The following is a 20,576-nucleotide window of genomic DNA, read 5'->3' as shown; positions in this document are numbered from 1 at the left end:
GCTGAGGGTGTGTCCAGCCCACACCCCAAGGCCGGAGCCAGCCCCCTGATACCCTAAAGGGTCGTTAATAGTTTGAGATGATTCTGAGGGGATATTTTATTTCCTTTGGCCTTCTTTTGCAGGAGAAGTAGATTTCTATAGGATTTTTCTTTAGGAGATTTATTTTTTTAGACTTCAAAGCAAGCTGGTATTTTCATACAGGTTCTTCTAATTGCCATGTGTTCCAGGCGGGGAGGCAGTTTTGGGGTGGGGGGGGGCAGCCCTGCATGCAGGTTCAGATGTTATTAGATGTTACAAGTTTATATATATCTATATATATAATTTATTGAGTTTTTACAAGAGGTATTCGCTGTAGATTTAACACTTCTTACGCAACGCTTCTAGACTTTTGTAGCCCGGACTGCTACCTTTCAAAGCTTGGGAGAGAAAGCCACAAATGCAGTTTTGTTACTTTTTGTACTGTTAATGGCCCTGAGTTTGGGCGGCTGTTCTCTGCTTGTCAGCGGGCTCGGGGTGGTCTCGGTTCTCAGGGCCCCCAGCCTTCTGGGGGCCAAAGGTGTTGGCCCAAACCAGCAGACGTGCTTTCCAAGAAATAAACAGACAACTGGTTCAGATCCATGCTTTCTTGTCTCCTGTCCTGGAGTCCCGGGCAGCTCCCGGGTACTCACTGCCCACCTGGGACAAGTCCTGTCATCTGTCCCCCGAGGAGGGAGGGGTCACTAGTTGCTGCTGGAGCAACAGCTGCAGGGGTGGGGACCCCAGACTAGACTGGATGCCTGGGTCTTGCGCTCTCCAAGGCTTTCCAGCCCAGGTCTTTGGCTCAGAGACGATGTGTCCTGGGCAGAGCTAGGGTGAGGGTGATCCGGTGTGCCCAGCTGCACGGGGGCCCGACGCTGGCAGGGTGGAACCTCAGGGTCACCAGTGGTCTTCGCTGCCTTGGTCGGGGGTCTCCAAGGGCAGGGAATGCAGGTGATGTGTTTGTGGGAGGGGGCAATGGGGAAATCCTCTGGGCCTGCCCATCCCCTATCTGTCCCCAGCTAGTGGAGTTCAGGGGCCCTGAGGGTCACATCCGGGTAACCTGTTGCTGGTTCCGAGGCCTCCCTCTCCTCACCCTGCCTCCTGGTGTCTGCCTACCCTGTCAGCTGGGGAGGGGGACGTTTCTAGGTGGGTCCCCCCCATGGAGCCCCATGTAAACAAAGCCCTCACCTGGCGTCCTGATTCAGTCGTCTGCACTCCTGGCCACACTCCTGCTCCTGGCTGGCTTCCCACCCCCTCCCGGGCCTGGCACCCGCCTTGGGCCCCACCATTGCCCCCTGCGCTCCGCCGCCGCCACTCCTTCAGCTTTGGGCAGGTGCTGCATGCTGATGCCCGGCTCGTTGGGGTGCTGAGGACCCAGTGACAGCATCTGGGCCCGTCTACTGCACATCACAGCCCGAGGGAGAGGGAAGACCGAGAAGGGCACCCACCCAGCAGTGGTGGGAGTAAGTCTGGGAAGGCTTCGTGGAGGAGGCAGCAGTGCCCAGGCCAAGTGGGGGACTCGGGTGGATTCAGGGACAGGTGGCTATGCAGACTCACACCCTCCCTGGGACCCAGCGCTGCCCAGGGCTGGCTGTCCCTCCCCCCCTAGCCCCTGCTTTGCCACCTGGTGCCCCTGCCTCTGTCCCTCGTGCCTCACGGTCTTAGACGGTGTGAACTTTTACTCTGGCTTCTAAGAAACTCGCTCCCCTTATTGCTGTGTCCAACTCACCTTCCAACTGAGGGGGTTTCTGGGGCCTCTTTCTGGAGAGCAGGGGAGGTTGCTAGGAGCTTGGTTCTGGATAACGATGCCGCCCAATACCTGACCCAACTCGGGAAAGCGCTCCCAGCCCCCAAGCCCCTCCAGCCTGCCAGAGACCCCGCGTTTGTGTCCAACGCTCGGGAGACACGCAGCGATAGTGACGGGGATGGCAAGGAGGCCAGCGAAGGCCAGAGCCTGGAGGGAGGCCAAGGCCAGGAGGCGGGGATGCGGCGAGGCGGGCGCAGTGCGGGGTCCTCTAGCGCAGGCCGGGCCGAGCCCCAGCTCTGCCCCCGGCCTCTCTCCTGCCTCAACCCGGCTGGGCTCCGGGTGCGCGCTCTGGACACCGAGGGGACTGGCTGCGGGCGAGGCGCGGCTTTCCGGAACACCGGACGGAGACCCGGGGCGGGGCGCTGGCCGGAGAGGGACGGGCCCAGGTGGGCAGGTTGGGGGGCCCGACAGGGGAGCCGCTCAGTCCTCCCCGGAACCTCCCCGCCCCTCCCCTCCCCTCCCCAACACTGCCACGCCCCCTCGCCCGCCTGGCCCCGCCCCTCACCTCGGCCCCGCCTCCACCCGCGGCCCGGCGTCTTCTCAGAGCCCCAGGGCCGGTGGGGTCCGGCCCAGGCCCGGGGGCGGGCTGCTGGGGGGCTTAGGGAGCAAGGCGCCAACACTCCGCCCGCCCTCAGAGGGTCCGGAGCCCCCATTCTCGGACCTCTAGGTCCGGCCTTGCCCTCTGCCTTCCCCTCGCGGCCTGGGGTGACTCACCTGGTGCGTGCGTCTGCACCTCTGTCCTGGCCCCCTGGCCTCCGGAATCTTGTTCCCCCCCTGTAGTGTCGCCAGGCTGGACAGCGACCTCTCGGTGTCCTCTTCCCCAGGCGGGTGCCTGAATACACTCTGACGCAGTTGTCTACCTCTCGGCCCCATGGTCTTCAGGGGGCCGCATCACCACGTGTAAAAACACATGACGCCACCGGGAACAGAACGTACCCAGTCGCCCCCCCACCACAGTTGATGCAGGTTTTAAAGGTTTTAAATCAGGACCCCATCTGGATGTCCCTCCTCCCGCTACGTGTGGCTTTTGGAGGGGGATGGCCATGGACGTGCTGGTGGCTCCTGTGGGGGGTCATGAGACTTCCACGGCAGGGTGTCTGGGGCAGTGCCTGGGGCACACAGCCAGTAGCCCCGCACACCCAGCTCCCCACCCCCGCCCGTGACCCCAGGGTAGCCATCCGGCTACCGTCTGTCCACCACCTGGAATTCTCCCTGAAGAGCTTCCTGGGATGGGCTCTATTTCCTCCTGAGAAAACAGGGTAGTCCCCAATTCTTTCCTGTCACCTGTTCTCGCTGTTTTAGAATCTCCATCAGCAGGGAAAGACTTTCCTGAGGATCAACTGGGTGTGTGGATTTTTGTTTATGATCGATTTTGTCTTTTTTTGCTACTCATTCTGTCCTCGCTTTGGCCCGAAGTGTCCCTTTAGGTTGGCTGTGGTGTCCCTGGACTATATATAGCCCCCTTGCCCGCCCCCGCCCTGGGTCAGCCTTGCCAGAGCCCTTGGTGACCCTCGATGTAACCTTCTGAACCACAGAAGTGAGAAGCCTCGAATCCTGGGGCACCGGCTTGAACCTGAAGACTCGCATGGCCCCGACCCCGTCCACCTTCTCCCGGGGCCCGGCCTGAGGAGGGTCCAAGTACAGTGGACACACTCAGTCCTCAGCATGAGGGGACTGGGTGCCTGCCGGGGGTGAGATGAACCTGGACAGGAGCCACTGAGGCCCAGCAGCCCCCTGCCCGTGCCTGCACCCCCAGGAACATCTCCCTTCCACACGGGTCACGACCCACGTGCGAGCCCGCAGAACCCCTGGGGCAGACTGTGGCCAAGGCCAGGCTCAGGGAGAGATGGGGTGCAGGTGAGGACGTCCCTGGGCAAGGGGTCGGGGCTCAGCAAGGGTAGAAGGAGCCCCCACAGGACTTGGGGCCGGTGCAGGGGTGAGGCCGCCTGAGACAGGCTGGACGTCCCAGGTCACAGGGGGCGGTCTGTCCACGCTGGGAGGACGGGGAGGTAGGACCCTCTGCCTGGCGGCCCTCCAGCTGGGCCTCAGCTCTCTGCCCAGGGTAGGCCCCCCTGCCCCTGGAGCCCAGAGATGAGGGCCGGGGAGGCAGTGGGCGCGGGGCGGGGGGGCGCTGCGGGCTGGCCCCCGGTCCACACACCCCGTCGGCTCTCTGGGCCCTGCCCTGGTGTCGGGGAGACCGCAGTTCCTGAGGGCCCCCTCAGACAGTGGAGGGCACAGCCCTTAGGCAGTGCTGTCCCTGATCCCAGGGGCCCTCAGTCTCTCAGAACAGAATTCCACCCCCTAGGGCTGGCCAGGGTCCCAGCCCTGCCCACCAGGGACCACCCCCCGCCCCGGGGCCTCTGAGGGTCGGGGAGAGGAGAGCCTGGTCAGGCAGTGGCTGCCTCGCCGACCTGACAGACCGTCACAGGGAAGACAGGCCATCACGACAGCGCTTTATTCAACCTTCTCCTTACATCAACTCGAGTGCCTAGTCACCAGCACAGTCTGAGGGGACGGGCAGGGCACGCGGTCACAGCACAAGGGGACACCAGAGGCCAGGACCAGAGCGCTGGAAGGCCCTCTCGTCACGCTCTCCTGCCGCGAGGCTGGGACCAGACGCTCAGACAGCTCTGCCATTTCCCGCCCTGACTGCCGGTGGGCCACACGGTTCACAAATCTGGTTTTGAGCTGTTACAGGAACACGAATTTGATATTTTAATAAAAACACTATTTCTAAACAAGGTGTTTACACACAGCCCGGGGAGGCGGCCCTCAGGCCAAGCCGGCCCTGGGCCCCTGGCGGACACGCAGACAGAGCCACCAGCGGCCCAGGGCCCGCCGTGAGGAGCACCGCCTAGAGGTTCTTCTCTGCAAGTTACCAGGTGCCCTTCCTTCTCAAAGTCTGGATTTGGATATTCCAAAGCGACTCTGGAAGCCACGTGCCAACTTCCTGAATCCCTAATGAAGAAACCGGTGTTTAGGTGGAGCGAAGGAAGAATTCCCATTCCGCGTCACAGATCCCGAGGACGTCGGCCCTGACGCCTCGCTCGTCACATAAGACTCTCGTTCCCAGAGCCGCGTTCCATACACCTGCACCCGGGCACCCCTGTCAGCGGCAATAAATAAATTTCAGGACAGTAAAAACAAGCAACGCGAAGGGGGAAGCCTGCAGCAGACCGTGGCCCACGGTACAAACACCAGCGAAGGATCCCGCTGCACCGGGGGCGCAGACACGCACGATCCGGGAGGGTGGGGGGGCGGGGTGGGTGTGCGACGGCAGCGACGGGGACGCCCCGGGCGCCTGGCGAAGGCAGCGAGGTGAGGACGGAGGCGGGAAGGATGACCCCATCCGCGGCACGCCGGCTACCACGAAGTTCACGAGCAAGCACGCTTCCGCAGCGGAAAACCAGGCCACTAAAACACGTGTGAGAGGACCTGTAAGTGTCAATTAAGCACGGGGAACGTGCCTCTTGAATAGCCGAACGAGGAACCCTTCAGAACCCACTGCCCCTTTACGAAGGTTTACACCTGAGAATACAGAATCTTATCTTGTCGAGTTTCTTCTTTAGCGGCTGGGTAAAAAGTTTCAAGTAACTTGGAAGCTATCATCTCGTCGTCGTCCTCCCTCAGCTCATCTGGCCACTCTAGGCCCACGTCTTCCGATTCCTACGTCTGTTTTCCCCCAAAGAACGTTCTTGCCATACCTGACCCAGCCTTCGCGTGGGCAGCCGGACAGAGCTGGGGCCGCAGGCCGCCCAGCACCCCCACCCCCACCCCCGCCACGGAGCACCGGCCTCCCCGAGCTGCCGGTTGTGGACCCATCACCGGACACGCGGCGAAACCCGCTCCGAACACCCAAGGGGGCGGTGAGGCGCTAACACCCCAAATGAGGAAACTTTCTAAAAGCGTAACAAATTACTGCACCCGAGATGCTTCATTTTCCAGGGCTTCATTAGCACCTCTCCTGGCATAATTTACATTGGATTTACTCAGGTGGGCAGACTGTCATGTGAGGAAATTCTGTACCAGTTAAGTGGTTAGGGTTAGGTGAGAATCAAAGAGAACTCAAGAAAGAGCTCGGATACACACGTCAGAGCGAACTTCCAGGAGACCTGACATCCGCGTCAGAGAACACGGCCCTCCAGAGGCCACGGAGATGACGGGCGTGTTCGCTCACTCGCTGCAGGTGTGAGCTTGGGAGCGTGCACGAGTGGCTCCTGTTCACACTGATCTGTGGGAATCCAGGCCCACGACTCACGAAGCGTCCTCTCCAGGCCGAGGCGGCTGTGTCTGCACGACCCCAATCCCGCGCCTGGGGCTCCACGGGCACAGGGAGTCCACGCGGCGGGTCCTCTCTCCTCCCGCAGCAGACACCGCCTGGGGACACGCGGGGAGGCCCGAGCCGCCTCAGGAGCCCAGGGGGCTGTGCGGGGCCACGACCCCCCGCTGCCGGCAGGCCGCACACTTGCCTGCCACAGCTGGGACCACACCAGCACTGGGCCACCGCGTGAATCCAGAGCAGACTCCCTGGAGGGGTTCAGGGATCCAGACTGGCTGAATCTTCGTGGAATGATGGAAATTAAAAATTACTGATTATGAAGTTTCTGATTTATTCCAGACAAAATATTAGATCTGTCTCTAAGAATCACTTCAAAGCAATAACTGTCACGTTAGGACCACTGCGGCAGACGCACGAAGGGCCACCAAGGCACCCGAGAGCTGGCGGGCCCTAACTCTTCACTTCTGCGGCCTCCTTCTCGGCCTTCTCCTTGGCCTTCTCCCTCTCCTCCACCTTCTCCTCCTTCCCCAGCATGGCCACAATCTCAGCCACCTGGCTGGTGGAGATGTGGATGTCTTCTTTGTCCACCAGCTCGATCACCTGCACACACGGGAAGGGACGAGGGCCTCAGAGGTGGCTCTGCCCCTTCACAGCATGAAATCTCCCCTCAGGACACGGAGGGCAGACGGCACACGGCCACCAGGCTGGGATGGCCTTTGGCACCCATAGGCCACGCTGTCCCGCCGGGGGCCCTGGGTCCTCCATCTGCCCCGGTCTTCTGAGGGCCAGACCCCCACCCGCACGGAGCCAACAGGCTCCACAGCCCCAGACCAGGCTATGAGCCACCAGGGAGCGGACCCAGGTGAGGGCGCCAGCTGTGCCTCCCTCGGGTCGCAGGGCTGCAGGAAGGTGGGATGGACGACACAGAGAGGCTGCCGGGCTGGGCCCTGCTCGGGCAGAGTGCCGTGAGCACCAAGGAGGGGCCCCAGACGACAGGCCCCGCCCAGCCACTGCTGCCGCTAGGGTGATGGCACTCAGCCCACGAGCGGGGAAGGCCGTGCTCCCGACCAAAGTGACGTCCGCTGACATTCTAGGTAGACGTTTGAGTGGAAAGTCCCCGACGGGCTGGAGAGACCCTGGAGCCATGAGAGCTGCCGGCGAAGGCGTGCTCTCCACAGTAACACCAGAGCCCACGGCCATCCTGTGGAGGCGGAGCCCCGTGCAGGTCGCCTGGGCTGCCCAAGCTCCCGGCACCCTCAGGCCTCCGGCCACCCCCAGGGGTCCCGAGGCCCAGCCCCGAGGACCACACGCGTCCCCTCCGGGCTGCCATGGCCCAGCCCCCCCAACACCGTGCTCCGCAGACCCGGCCAGGGCTGGGCCAGGGGAGGCCAAGCAAGAGCCGGTGGCCTGCTCCAGACGGACGGCCTCACTGCCCTGACTCCACTCTGTTTGCGGCGAGGGCGAGACCAGCCCCAGGGGCCTCTCGGGTGGACGCACAGGTGGAAAAGGCTCCCCAAGACCCCCACGACCCACCTTGACGAGGTCGTCGATGTTGACCTTGCCGTCCTTATTCTCGTCCAGGGCCGAGGCCAAGCTGATGAGCTTGTTTTCGGGAATGTGCTTGATTTGCTTCATGGCACTGATGAGCTCAGCAACGCTGATGACGGTCTCCCTGGGGAACACAGCCCGCACGCGGCACAGCTGGCACCCCTACAGCCTCACTGGGGCCACGTGGGTCAGACCTGCCCCAGACAGCCCCTCCCTCCAGAGCTCCCTCGCCCCATCCTCTGGGAACACCCAGCCAACTTGGACACAGAAACAGAAACCACCGCCCCGTCCAGGGTCTCCTGTGCGTGCGCAGCCGCCCAGCGAGCCCGGCCTCTCCAGTGGGGACGAGGCCAGTGGGTCCCTCAGGCCTGCCTGCGCCCTGGACAGGGTGGGAGGGGCTGAGTATGGCCACACTGCCCTCCGACCAGGTGGGGGGCAGTGGGCCCACACAGCACAGCAGGTCAATCCAAGAGGGGACACTGGCCTCGCCCGGGGGGAAGGGCCGCTGACCTGAGGACAGCGGGGGCCCTGCAGCCAGCCCGCCTGCCTGCCCCCTGGAGACGTGGGCGCTCGTGGTGCGGTGTCTGGCCCACGGGAGCGCCGAGCGTCAGTCGCTACCACCTGGGGGGGTTTCATTTGCCCGGCAGCCACTCACACGACGCTGGCCCCCGCTGGCCGCTGTCCCAGGCATGTGGGACACACCAGTGCAGAGCCGGCCCCCACGCAGGGGGTCATTATTGAGTTGCCTGTGTGCATGGGTTCAGGAAGAGGAAGGAGGCTGGAGGAAGGGGAGAAGGGACAGGGAGAGGCTGGTGGTTCCCCAGGGAGCTGTGATCCGAAGGACACTCTGGAAGGACCGGTGACGACAGCCTGGAGAGAGCTGGGGGAGGGGCGGTGGACACAGGAGAGCAGGCAGCCGCAGCCAAGGTCCTCCAGGCGTGGGCTGGCAGCGCTGCACCGTGTGCGCGTGTGCTTATGTGTGTGAGCACACACGCGTGCAGGAAGACCCAACTTGGGGCCGCTTCAGTGACAGTGTCGTGGAGAAGTGGGGACACCTGGGTTCTGGCTGCAGCCGCCAGGTCAGAAGGGCGGGGCAGCTGGTCACCAAAGCTGAGAAACGTGCTCCAGTCAGAAAGGCCCTGGGCCCCCTGGGCTCCAGGCCCCTGGCGACCGCGTGGCACACTCACCCTGCAGGCGAGCCCTCGGCGGCCACGCCCAGCTTGCCAGCCTTCTGATCGGCCTCCAGCTGCGTGAGCAGGCTGTCGATCTGCCCAATCATCTGCTGTACCCGCTTCGTCAGCCTCTTGCTGGCTTTAGACTCTTCCACGTAGATTTCTTTGCCAGTCTTTGAAAGTTCCTTCTTGATCTCCTGCAAGTCCTAATAAAATTATTTGCTTGTAAAAAGACTGCCTTAAAACTAAAATAGAAACCTTAAGTTCACCTTGCAGAAGTAACTGGATTAACCCAGACAGACTCCATCATCAAGGTGGAAAGGTCTAGGCTGTGCGCGGAGCAGTCCCATGAACTCGAGCCACAAAGCAGCAGGCTTACTGCTGTCTATCATGCAAATTGGTTCTCATTGCAAACTCAAGCACTGTTTTTGTAGCAAAGGAAGTGAACTCTGTCCTGAACCCCGACTTTCTTCCTGACGGTGAAAGAATCCAGGAATGGTGAGTGCCTTCTTAAATTCCAACTTGTGGTTTTCCCTACGAGCAAGTGTCACAGGGAAGAACGGGAGGTGAGGTGGGGACTGGAGAACCCACACAAGAGGGCTGCCACGACAAAGTTCAGAAAATAACAGATTATTTTTACCAATCTTAAAATAAATAAATAGTATGTAAGAAAGAAGTCTCTTTCGGGGAATCATGAACAAAAATAAGATTTCATATACCAAGCGACCAGACTGTTTATCTGATACCTTCATGTGTTTAGAAACTAAAATGATATATGCGTGTCATCGACATGGGCGAATGGCCGGCATTCCAGGGGAAAGTGACAGAGTGGGATGACTAGAAAAGCTACTGGATAAGATTTACTTAAATTCAGTTTTCTCTCCAAAGACCATTTGGCCAGCTTTTCCCTTATCTGATGGAGGCATCACTGAATACTCGGGGCGATGCAGCCTCGGTTTACTCTGTGTGTAGCCTCAGCCCCGCCCCCGCCGCCCCTCCCCCCACGCCGCACCTCGCTGTAGTCCTGGACGTCCTCCTTCAGCAGCTCCAGCTCCTCCTTCTCTTTCGTCAGAGATTTCTTCTGACCCTTCAGTTTCGAGCAGGCGTCACTGAGTATGTCAATTTCCTCCTGAGTTATTTCCTCTTCCTGGAAAGAAAATAAACAAGCAAACCGAAACCCTACATGAAGGGGAGTAACTGGCTTTCCCCCGAAGGCTTGGCCACTTTTCTATCCGTGTCCTGTGTCCACACTGCACGTGCCAGTCTTGGGTTCTGGGCGAGGCGACAGGCACCTGCAGTCACCGTCTTCACTCTCCGAGGGGCCTCCTGCACCCGAGCGCACCTGTGCAAATGTGTCCGGCAGACGTGCATAGCCACGGAGCGACCACCACCCGACAGAGAAGTATCGTTACCCTGAAGGTTTCCCCGTGCCCACGTCCCCACCCCCACCCCACTGGCCTGCCTTCTGCCACGACAGCCTCGTGTGCTGGAATTCTGACAAACGGTATCACATGGCTTGAGCTCCGTCACCCTGAGATTCACCCACGTGACGGTGTGTTCCTTCTGACCGCCGTGTACGATTCCATCCGCAGATACGCCAAACCTGCTTCTCTCCATCGTCGTGGCTATTCTAGGTCCTCTGAATTTCCATATATGTTTTAGAGTAAGTTTGTCAATGTCAACAACAAAGCCTGCTGGGATTTTGATGGTGTTGAATCCACAGATCGGCTGGGGAGAATTAACAGCCTACCAACACCAAGTCTTCACATCCACGAGTGCAGTGAAGCTCTCCATTTAGTTACTGCTTTAATCCACCTCAGCAACACTTTACAGCATCCTGTACAGCTCTTCACATCTACTTTCAAACGTATCCCTAAGTAGTTCACTTTCTGGATACCACTGTGTGATATGCTTCTTAGAACTTCAACTTGATTGTTCGTTACTAGTACAAACAAGTACAATGACCTTTCAGGTGCTCACGTCATCCGTGAATAAAGTTTCGCTTCTGTGTGATTTTACTTGTTTTTCTCTAACCATCCTGGCCAGACCCACAGTCCGATGCTGAGACGGTGGTGACAGCAGACGCCCATGCTACCGTTAGGGATCCTGTGACCGCAGGTGCCACTCTGGCTGCTTTAAGTGGGGTTGAGAAGGTTCGCTCCCACGGGTTTGCTGAGAGACCTTTTCAATTGAGAAGAGATGCTGTATTCTGCCAAGCGCTTTTTGTGCATCTACTGAAATGATCGTACATGGTTTTTCTCTTGAGGCTGTTAATGTGCTCGTTACATCGACTAATTTTCTTGTATTCCTTGGACAAACCCCATCAGGTCACAGTGTATTATCCTTTCTACAGAACAGCTGCATTTCACGTACTAGAAACTTGTTGAGAATTTCACACCTGTGCTCAGGACAGATACTGGTCTGTAGCTGTCTCGTACCCATCTGGTTTTGGCATCAGGGGATGCTCATCTCAGAATATCCTCTTCTCAACTTTCTGCCAAGAGCTTGTGTAGCACGGGAAGGGTTTATTCTTTACATGTTTGGACTCACCAGCAACTTCACCCCTGAAGCCATGTGGGTCTGGGGCTTGTGGAGAGGTTCTTCAGCTACCAACTCAATTTCCTAGAGCTATTCAGGTCTCTGTCCGAGTAAATGGTCAATACCGATAAGACCCAGCCTTGTGCTGCAAATAGGAAACGGCGGTGCCCCGACTCTTTGTGGCACCTTCCCACCAAACGAAGATTCTTCAGTGTAAGTTTTTAAAGGTTTGTGCTCCTTGCTAAGAAATCCTTGGCGATCCTTAGTTCATAAGCTCTCCGGAGAGTTTAAATGTCCTTTCACGTCTAAGTCTTGAATCCACTGGAAATGGAATGCATCTGTTTCCATGGAGACAGCCAACCATCCTGGCCCTACTGCTGACGAGTGACCCCTTCTCCCAGACCACGCTCCATGGGCCCGACCAGGCCCCGCCTCTGTTCAGCTTCCTGGCCTCAGCCCCAAACTGCCTTCAAAATGACCCTGGTACCTCGGTTCCTGACCCTTCCCAGGGTCACCCTTCAAGCCTAGGTCAGCCCAGGCTCCCGGGACCCTCCTCCTCTCGGCCTCTGATCAGTGACAAGAGCGTGTGGGTCTTCATCTGTCTCCTGGGCCATCACCGGGTGAACAGAGGCTCACCAGACTTATCCCAGGCTATGCCAGCCCCTTTCCACCACAGCACACCACACCAGCCCTGCAGCCCACAGCTCCCTTCACCAAGACCCCCGGTGTTGATGCTTTATGATTTCTCTTCTCATACGCACAGGACTGGAGGAGGCTCCTCCCTGAGGCCCTGCAGTGGGGCCCTTCCCTCCACCTCCAATGACCCCGCGGGGCCCATCAGGGGTCAGTCCCCATCCACCCGGCCCTCAGGACACGTGACGAGGCCCACCCCTCTACCCAGGTATCAACACACTCGACTTCACACGCACCCCCCACCACAGCCTCGTCCCCCCTCTGACCCCCTCTGAATGCGGTGGTCCCCCACCCGCCCCACCCCGGGACCTCGCTGGGAATCCCCAGACATAAAGCTGTCGTCCTGGTTTCTGTCTCCTACTCCAGCTGCCCGACGCTGCTGCTGCCCACCTAGTAAACACCTCCTGCCCCCAACACGCCTTCAGAAGCTGCTCTGCCCATCATGCTCCGTGTGCCAAGGGCCACCTGGCGGTTCCCCTGGCGGAAGGCGTCTCATGAGGAACATGAGCTACAACCACGACGGCAAGGCTGCCAGAAGCGAGCACCCCCAGCGCGCAGCGCACATCGGGCCCCCTGCGCCGGGCAGCTGGGAAGGGGACAGCAAGGGGGGCTTCCCCACTGGGGGCCCTGCCACGCGGAGCACAGGGGCTGCAGCCAGGGCAGGGCCGCCTCACCCTCCCCGGCCTCGCTCTCCTCGCCCCTCGACCATCCACCGTCACCCCGAGAAGCCAGGCTGCGGCCTTCCGGCCCCGCTTCCTCGGGACCCCCCCCCCCGCTGCAGGCGGGCTCTCTGGCCCTGCGGTGCGGCTCCAACACCGCTCCCTCCAGGCGGGCGCCATTACCTTCAAGCCCTCTAGGACGGGCGCGCTGTCCGTCAGGGCCTCGGACGGCAGGGTCACATCAGGCTCTTCCGGCTGCGGCTCGACCACCAGCCTCCCAGGGGCACCTTCTGCCACCACTTCAGGCTCCACTTCCTTCTGAAACGCAAGGCCGCTGCCGGCTCAGCACCACCCGTCAGACCGTGGCCTTCCCAGGCATCCACACCGGCAGACGTGCCGCTGGCCAGAGGGCCGCCAAGCGAGGGGCAAGGTCTACAGAGCCCGGCCGGCTGGCAGTGGGGTCTGCCTCCGCCAGGTTCCGCCGCAGGACCCTCCACATGGGCGCAGCGCGTGATGAGCGCGGTCACGCAGCTTCTGCATCCGCGCCCCAGCATCTACGGGCTGCTGGAGGCCTCGGGGAGGTCGCCACAGCCTCGAACCCCAGCTTCAGGGCCTCAGGGCCGGCCGCTTGCGCTGACTGGCGCCCGAGCCGCAAGAGTGCGTCTGCCTCCCCGTGCCCCCACCCCACCCCACCCATGGGCCCAGCCCTTCCACCGCCCCGCTGCCCGCTCACCGCCGCCTGGGACCGCCTCTGCAGCTCTTTCTCGCGGTGCTCCTGCTGGATGGCTGCCTCCTCCTGCAGCGTGGCCTCCAGCTTCGCCTTGTTGTCCACCTGCTCGCCCTCCACCTCGGCCACCTTCACCTGGGCCTCCTTCGCCTTCAGGGAGGGGACACCCGTGAGCACGCTTGGAAGCGGGGCAGGTGCGCCCCCGCCAGAGCAGCCCACACGGCGCCCGGCCCGGGTCTCGGGCTGTCTTGGCCATCAGGGCTTGCTCTCCGAGGAGCAGGAACCCCGGCTGCTGGGAAACGCCCTGAGGACCCCAAGGGCCACCTTCTGCACGCACCGCAGGGCCCTCAACGTGCAGAGGGCAGACAAGAAAGGAGGGGGCGAGTGGTGGGTCCGGGGGCTCCCCCAGAAGGGAGAGGGCCCCCGGCAGAGTGAGCAGCAGAAGGGGGCCTTGCAACACGCACCACAATCTCTGGAAGGGTCTGCAGGGTGGACTTGAGCTGGTCGGCGGGAGAGAGGGTGTCAGGAAGGTACATGGCCCGGGACAGGATGAGCAGCGACGTCGGGATCTCCTGGTGCAGGTGCAGCTCCAGCCACTGGAAGTGGGAGGTGGAGACCCAGACTCACCTGTCGGCCTCGTCCCACCCACATTTCCTGTGACCCGGGCAAGGGCTTCTGGCCCTGGAACTTCCCTCTCTGTTCTGGTTTGCGTAGGGGAGCGGAGGAGGAGGACACTGGTGGCAACAACCACGGCGGCACCTGAGTGGGCGGACCCGTATGTACCCCGAGCAAGTTCTCCTGGGAGAGACCCCGCAAGCTCCGAAGGGCCTATTTACCGCTGTGCTAACGCCCACTGCCCACCTCAGTCACGTGACACCCCGCAGCGAGGCCGCAGGGCTTGTAAAACACTGAGCGAGACGGCCAGGTCCTGTTCCCAAAGTTCTTCACTTAACAATGGCACAGAAACTCCAAAGGTGGTGCTGGTGAATTCATTCGGCGTTTGAGGTTTGCACAGCTACCATGAGCTGGGCACTGTTTGAGGCTATTTTAGTGACACAGACAATGTTCAAACTGACAAAAGAGACCCCGACAATGCTTGGACACAAGGTAGACACAGAACAAAAGATGGGGCGAGAAGAACTCTCAGAATGGGGAGAAAACGCCGAGCACAGGTTAAACGACGAGAGAAGGAAGACACCTGAGCCCTTGGAAACCGAAACACCCCGAGTCCTGACATCCCTCGGGCACAGTGCCCCACACTCGAGTGCCCCAGGTGTGCTCCAGCCCTGGCGGACCCAGGGCACCCCCCACAGAGGATGGTCTGCGAGGAGACCCTGTCGGAGACAAGGGCAGTGAAGACAAGGACAAGAATGCACTGCCCACTAAGCACCGTCTGTGTCAGCAGGGGGGGCAGCGGGTGTCAACAGATCTCTGTCTACACTGGGAAGACAACCCGAGGGGGTGCCCAGCTGGCGCCCTGCCCCTTTTGATACGAAGGCTGAGTTGCTGTGAACATTGCCTACCCATCATCGCATCCACTCAGACCCATGCCGGCGGGGCAGGCCTGTGGCCCTGCAGAGCTGGCCCCTGGCTTCTGCCCGAGGGCCCTCTGAGCGGCCGGAGAAGCAGGGTCACTCAGACCCAGGCTGCCAAGAGCAGGAATTTCGGAGGTCGGCCTGGCCTGGGTCCTACTTCCCCAAACCCCCCTGGCCTCAGTTGAGAGTCGTACTGGAATTGCAAAGGAAGCTGACCTCGTCCTCGTGAGTCCACAGAAGACGGGGCGGAGGGAAGAGCAAGCACAGCAAAGGCGACCAAGAGCCGGGGAGGGAGATCGGAGCGGCGCCCAGGAGCGGCGGGCAGCCACCGCGTGCGGAGCGCACACAGGCCCCGGCCCAGGCGGCAGCTGAGCCGGAGCGCCTCCCGCCCCCTGCTGGGACGGAAGGGCCCCCCACCACGCCGCAGGTACGCACCTGCTTCAGCTGGCCCCGCAGACGGTCTTCTGTGACGCCCAGGGCCCGCATGCCTCGCGCCCGACACGCTGCCTGTAGCTCCTTGACGTTGAGGCTGTCCACACCCTCCTCAGCGATCAGCTGTCAAAGGAAGCCAGCCAATTACCTCCTGCAGGGTCACTACGGGTCTGTGCTGTGTGCATTCGCACGCTTGGGAGCTAAGTGTCTGATTAGAAACCACCTTCCTGGGCTTCCCTGGTGGCGCGGGGGTTGAGAGCCCGCCTGCCAATGAAGGGAACATGGCTTCGAGCCCCGGTCCGGGAAGATCCCACATGCCGCGGAGCGGCTGGGCCCGTGCACCGCAGCTGCTGGGCCTGCGCTCTGGAGCCTGCGAGCGACAACGGCTGAGCCCGCGTGCTACAGCTGCTGAGGCCTGCGCGCCTAGAGCCCGTGCTCTGCAACCTCCCGCTCGCCGCAACTAGAGAGGGCCCGTGCGCAGCAATGAAGACCCAATGCAGCCAAAAATAAATAAATAAAATAAATACATTTATAAAAAAAAGAAAGAAACCACCTTCCTACTACGCTTTGCCAAACACAAGATAAACCCCCACTACCAAGGCCCCGATTCCAGGTTTGCAGCGATCAGACCTTCTGACAGAGGGTGGGACCTTAGGGTCAACAGCCAGGACCCACCCCGAGATGCGAAGACACCCACTCAGGGCCTGCTCTCTGCCCAGGGAGCAGCCCTGCTGCCCGAACCCCACGCTTCTCCCGTCCTGCACTGTGCAGGGACGAGGGGAGAGGAGAGGAGGAACAAAGGGCAACAGTGCCACCTGCTCCCCCCATTTAAACCCCCCAGTGACCCTGTGAGGAGGACACGACCGCTACCTGCGTCAACTGTGAGACAACCGTGGGTGGACGTGCAGCCACACGGCTCCTCCCCGTGGCTAACACCTTGCAACGTGCAGTATCAAACCACCGCCGGGACGCGATGCCGAGCCAGTCCAGGCAGAAGACACCTGTCCCCACGAGGACCTCACAAACACTCCCGCCCGCTCTTGACCCCTGGGAACCACCCACCAATCTGCTCTTCATCCCTGTGATTCTGTCACTTGAAGAGCATTACAGGGATGGGACTGCACAGCGCACAGCCTTTGGGGACTCCTTGAGGACCCACGCGGTATGTGGAGTAATAACCCACTCCTTTCCTTAGTGAGCACCCTGCATGGTACAAACGTCCTGGTTTTACCGTTCGCCCCGTGAAGGACATCGGGGTTGTTTGTTTCCTTTCCCCATCTTCCCGTGGGGCACGTGGATCCCATCCGCACTTGTCTCCTGCGCTTCTGAGCACACCTCTGCGGCCATTTTCAGGGGCTGCTCTGGTATCACATGCTGCACCTACCTCATCATGGAGGGAACGTGGTGGCCTCCCCCGTTATCCTCCGCGACTGGTCGAGCTCATCCTAACGTCACCTACTGACACAGCCACATCACACAGTGCCCATTTCTAACGTCACCTACTGACACAGCCACATCACACAGTGCCCATTTCTGCCTCCACCGTAAGACACACAAGCAGAAGCAAAGCCTGGTGCTTGCCGTGTCCTTTCTTCCTGACGCCCTAAGGTTCCTCTAGGCCCTGCTGGTGACAAGGTGTCGTAGTTTTCCTTCACCTGGGAGCGTCTTGATTCCTCCCTCGTTTTTATCTTTAATTTTTATTTTTGCTGAATCTAGGATTGAATTGACCGAGTTCTTTTTTTCAGCACACGAAAAATACTTTCCAGTTCCTTCTGGCCTGCATGGTTTCTGATGAGAAATGCACTGTCATTTGAATTGTTTTTCCTGCAGGTAAGATGCCATTCTCTCTCATTGCTTTCAAAATTATTTCTTCTTCTTTTTTTTAAAAAATAAATTTATTTTTATTTTTGGCCGCGTTGGGCCTTCATTGCTCCACGCGGCTTTCTCTAGTTGCGGTGAGCGGGGGCTGCTCTTCGTTGCGGTGCGTGGGCTTCTCACTGCAGTGGCTTCTCTTGTTGCGGAACATGGGCTCGAGGCGTGAGGGCTTCAGTAGTCGTGGTGCACAGGCTTAGCTGCTCCACGCCACGTGGGATCCTCCCGGACCAGGGACCGAACCTGTGTCCCCTGCACTGGCAGGCAGATTCTTAACCACTGGCCCACCAGGGAAGCCCCTCAAAATTATTTCTCTGTCCTTCACGTTTGTTCACTTGACTGTGGGTCTCTGTGTGGACTTCTCTGCGTTTATCCGCTCTGAGGCTCACTCAGCGTCTTAAATCTGCAGATGTATGCCTTCTACCCAATCTGGGGAGTGGCCCACGGTCAGAATGGCGCTGGCACCCACTGCTTGTCTTCTTTTCATTCGCTTTGGGGTCCTCCTGGTTCTCAGCACGAGGAGTGATTCTCAGCTGAAGCTGGACATTCTGGGTATAACTCTGGGTATACGCTATGCGATCCTGGAGCTCACTTCCATCTTCTGTCCTAACTGGCTTCCTCTTGACAGTGCTCTGGCATGGGGGTGTTCTACCCAGCGTTTACAGGTGGTGTACCTGACGATCTGGCATCTACGGATCCAAACTAATGGACAAAGTTGTTTACGTCTCCCCTGCTGCCTGGCTTTCCTGGGCGTGCTACAATCATATTTCAAATCCTCCAACCACAAACTCTGACCTCTGCTTCACGTCCTGCCCAATGAAAAACGCCTCCAGCTGACCACTCCCGCTGACCAGTGATGAAGGCTGTCTCGATTCCTCCCTCCCCTCACGTCCTGGTCCCCTCTTCTGGGGAACTGTGGGCACAGCTTCCTTCCAACGGCCCTGAGCTCTCTGTGGCATCACTCAGTCATTGTAAATTATATCCCGGAACAGAAGAGATCTGGCCTCCACTGAGGCCAGGGGGAGAGGTACTTCTGAGTCTACTGGGAGGGGTCTGGCCTCCCCGCTAGGCTCTGCATGCCTCCCTGGCTGGGAGGGGCGGGAGAACCTCTTACTGGCCTCTCCTGACACCACTCCAGCAGGGAAGTATGGAGAGTGCCTTGAGACTGTCGGGTGCGGGTGGAGGCCAGGCCCCCTGCTGGTCTCTACTGACACCACAGGGGGCAGGGGGCAGGGGGCAGGGGGCCGGGGATGAATGAGCCAGCTCCTCGCAGCCTTCCCCGATACCATCCCAGCTGCTACAGCCTGAGGGTGGCGGCCCCAGCCCCACCGCCCCTGTGTGTGGGGGGGGGTCCGGGGAGGGTCGGGGTGGGGAGACACTGTTTCCTGTGGCGTCTGGCTGGAGCAGAGCCATCACTCTTTGAAGTCCTCTGTCCTGCTAGGTGGCCCCGTTCCTTTCCTCTGACCACAGGATGGGATTCTAAAGTCTGTCCTTGTTGGCGATTCTGGCTTCTTCAGCCCCATGGCTGGATCTATGAGGCACAGAGACCTCCTGTGTCATTCCTGGGGTCCCAGGGGCTTCTCTCCACTTTTCAGGATCTTCTTATGTATGTTTTTTACCATTTAACGTCCACGGGAAAGTATGCCCCCTCCACTTTCTCAACAGCAGAGGTCTGGCCACTGCCCCACCTCACAGGAATCTGAAGCACTGAGGTGAGGTGACTTGTTCAATTTCACAAAGCTAATGAGTGGCTGGGACACAACCCAGGCCTCCTGCCTTCATGCTGCCTCTCCCGAGGAGGGGCAGCCGCACGGCAAATTCTCCAGCAGAGCAGAGAGACAACTTCTCTTCATCCTTATAAAATGCAGTGATGATCTGCTTCTGGAGAACAAGAGAGACAGTTTTACCTGCAGACGGAAATCTTGGAGGATGGGTTTAAGAGTGATCAGACCAAGAAGAGAGGATAAGTAAACCACACGTACAAAAGGATGTAAAATACAGGAAGAGCATATGTGATGCAGGGACCGTGAGCAGTCTAAGGGGAACATAACCCATGTCGGGGGGGTGGGGGGGTATTTAATGAAATGATGGAAGCACCACAACCAGGAAACAGGATAAGCACAGACACAGACACGCCTAGGGACGTTACTGTATAGCTGCTAAAATCCAAACAAGATGTAACAAAATCCAAACATGTCGGATGCTGCCGGAGGAAGATGGACACCTTCAAAGGAACAATAATAGGCCTGCCAGCTGACATGCACTCAATGGCATCTTTTTTTTTTTTTTTTTTTTTTTTGCGGTACGCGGGCCTCTCACTGCTGTGGCCTCTCCCGCTGCGGAGCACAGGCTCCGGACGCGCAGGCTCAGTGGCCACGGCTCACGGGCCCAGCCGTTCCGCGGCATGTGGGATCTTCCCAGACCGGGGCACGAACCCGTGTCCCCTGCATCGGCAGGTGGACTCTCAACCACTGCGCCACCAGGGAAGCCCTCAGTGGCATCTTTAAATGTAGAAAAAAGAACTGCAAGCCTGGAGTCCTACACCCAGCAATACCCTGCAGAATGGAAGGTTAATACAGACAAATCCATACAAACAGCCACTGAGGGGACTCCTCAAGTGGAGGAAACGGTCCGGGTGGAAACTCAGGAAGGAAGGAAGGGGGTCAGGAGGGTAAATACGTGGTGCACACACATCAACTCAGCAGCAAAAGCGCGTGCAACGCAGAGGCGGGGCCGGCGAGTGCAGCTGGGGCCTGGCGCGTGGCAGGAAAAGCACTCGGTCCCGTTAGACTCCTGTGTGTCGAGGAAGCTCGTTGTAAACTCCAAAGAAATTGCTATAACAATAAATAAGGAGCAAGCTAATGGAGAGCGGATGGAAGAGTAAACATTTGATTAATCCAAAAGAAGGCAAGAAAGGAGATAAAGTGGAACATGAAACACACAGGACAAACAGGAAAAGAGTATGGACTAAATACTACAACTGTAAGACAGAGGGTCGTCAGAGCAGAGGAAAACAGTAACAAACACAAGGCAGAGAGGACTCAGGAAGCCTGTAAGTAACAAGAGGGAAGATCAGCCCCGAGGCAAGCTGGTGCAGCTATCGGAAGACCGGGCGCCACAGACTTCAACGCAAGCAGCGTCACTAGGGAGAACGAGGGACACTTCGTGACTTCCTGAGACACACACACTGCACGGGGGCAGGCAGGCGGCACAGCTCCGGAGCAATCTGGTCACGGGCCAGGACTTGCTTTTGGCCTCCTGCCCTTTTTACTCAGGAGCCGCAATTCTAGGTCACT

The 20,576-nt window shown here is 59.4% G+C and overlaps 1 protein-coding gene across 1 annotated transcript in view; it reads right to left on the bottom strand.

Annotated features, from left to right (window-relative positions):
* Nucleotides 1–6,554: 6,554 nt before the first annotated feature.
* LETM1 (leucine zipper and EF-hand containing transmembrane protein 1) overlaps nucleotides 6,555–20,576 on the bottom strand; it is a 30,179-nt gene continuing 16,157 nt past the window's right edge. The window contains exons 7-14 of the mRNA XM_065877848.1: nucleotides 15,412–15,531; nucleotides 13,906–14,037; nucleotides 13,448–13,591; nucleotides 12,898–13,032; nucleotides 9,837–9,971; nucleotides 8,840–9,030; nucleotides 7,638–7,776; nucleotides 6,555–6,704 (exon numbers count right to left, since the gene is read on the bottom strand). Of these exons, the coding sequence (XP_065733920.1) occupies nucleotides 6,555–6,704; nucleotides 7,638–7,776; nucleotides 8,840–9,030; nucleotides 9,837–9,971; nucleotides 12,898–13,032; nucleotides 13,448–13,591; nucleotides 13,906–14,037; nucleotides 15,412–15,531 (1,146 nt within the window). The remainder of the gene's footprint in view (nucleotides 6,705–7,637; nucleotides 7,777–8,839; nucleotides 9,031–9,836; nucleotides 9,972–12,897; nucleotides 13,033–13,447; nucleotides 13,592–13,905; nucleotides 14,038–15,411; nucleotides 15,532–20,576) is intronic.

This window comes from Phocoena phocoena, chromosome 5, assembly GCF_963924675.1.
Source record: "Phocoena phocoena chromosome 5, mPhoPho1.1, whole genome shotgun sequence".
NCBI lineage: Eukaryota > Metazoa > Chordata > Mammalia > Artiodactyla > Phocoenidae > Phocoena > Phocoena phocoena.
This window is presented reverse-complemented; position numbering and strand designations above follow the sequence as displayed.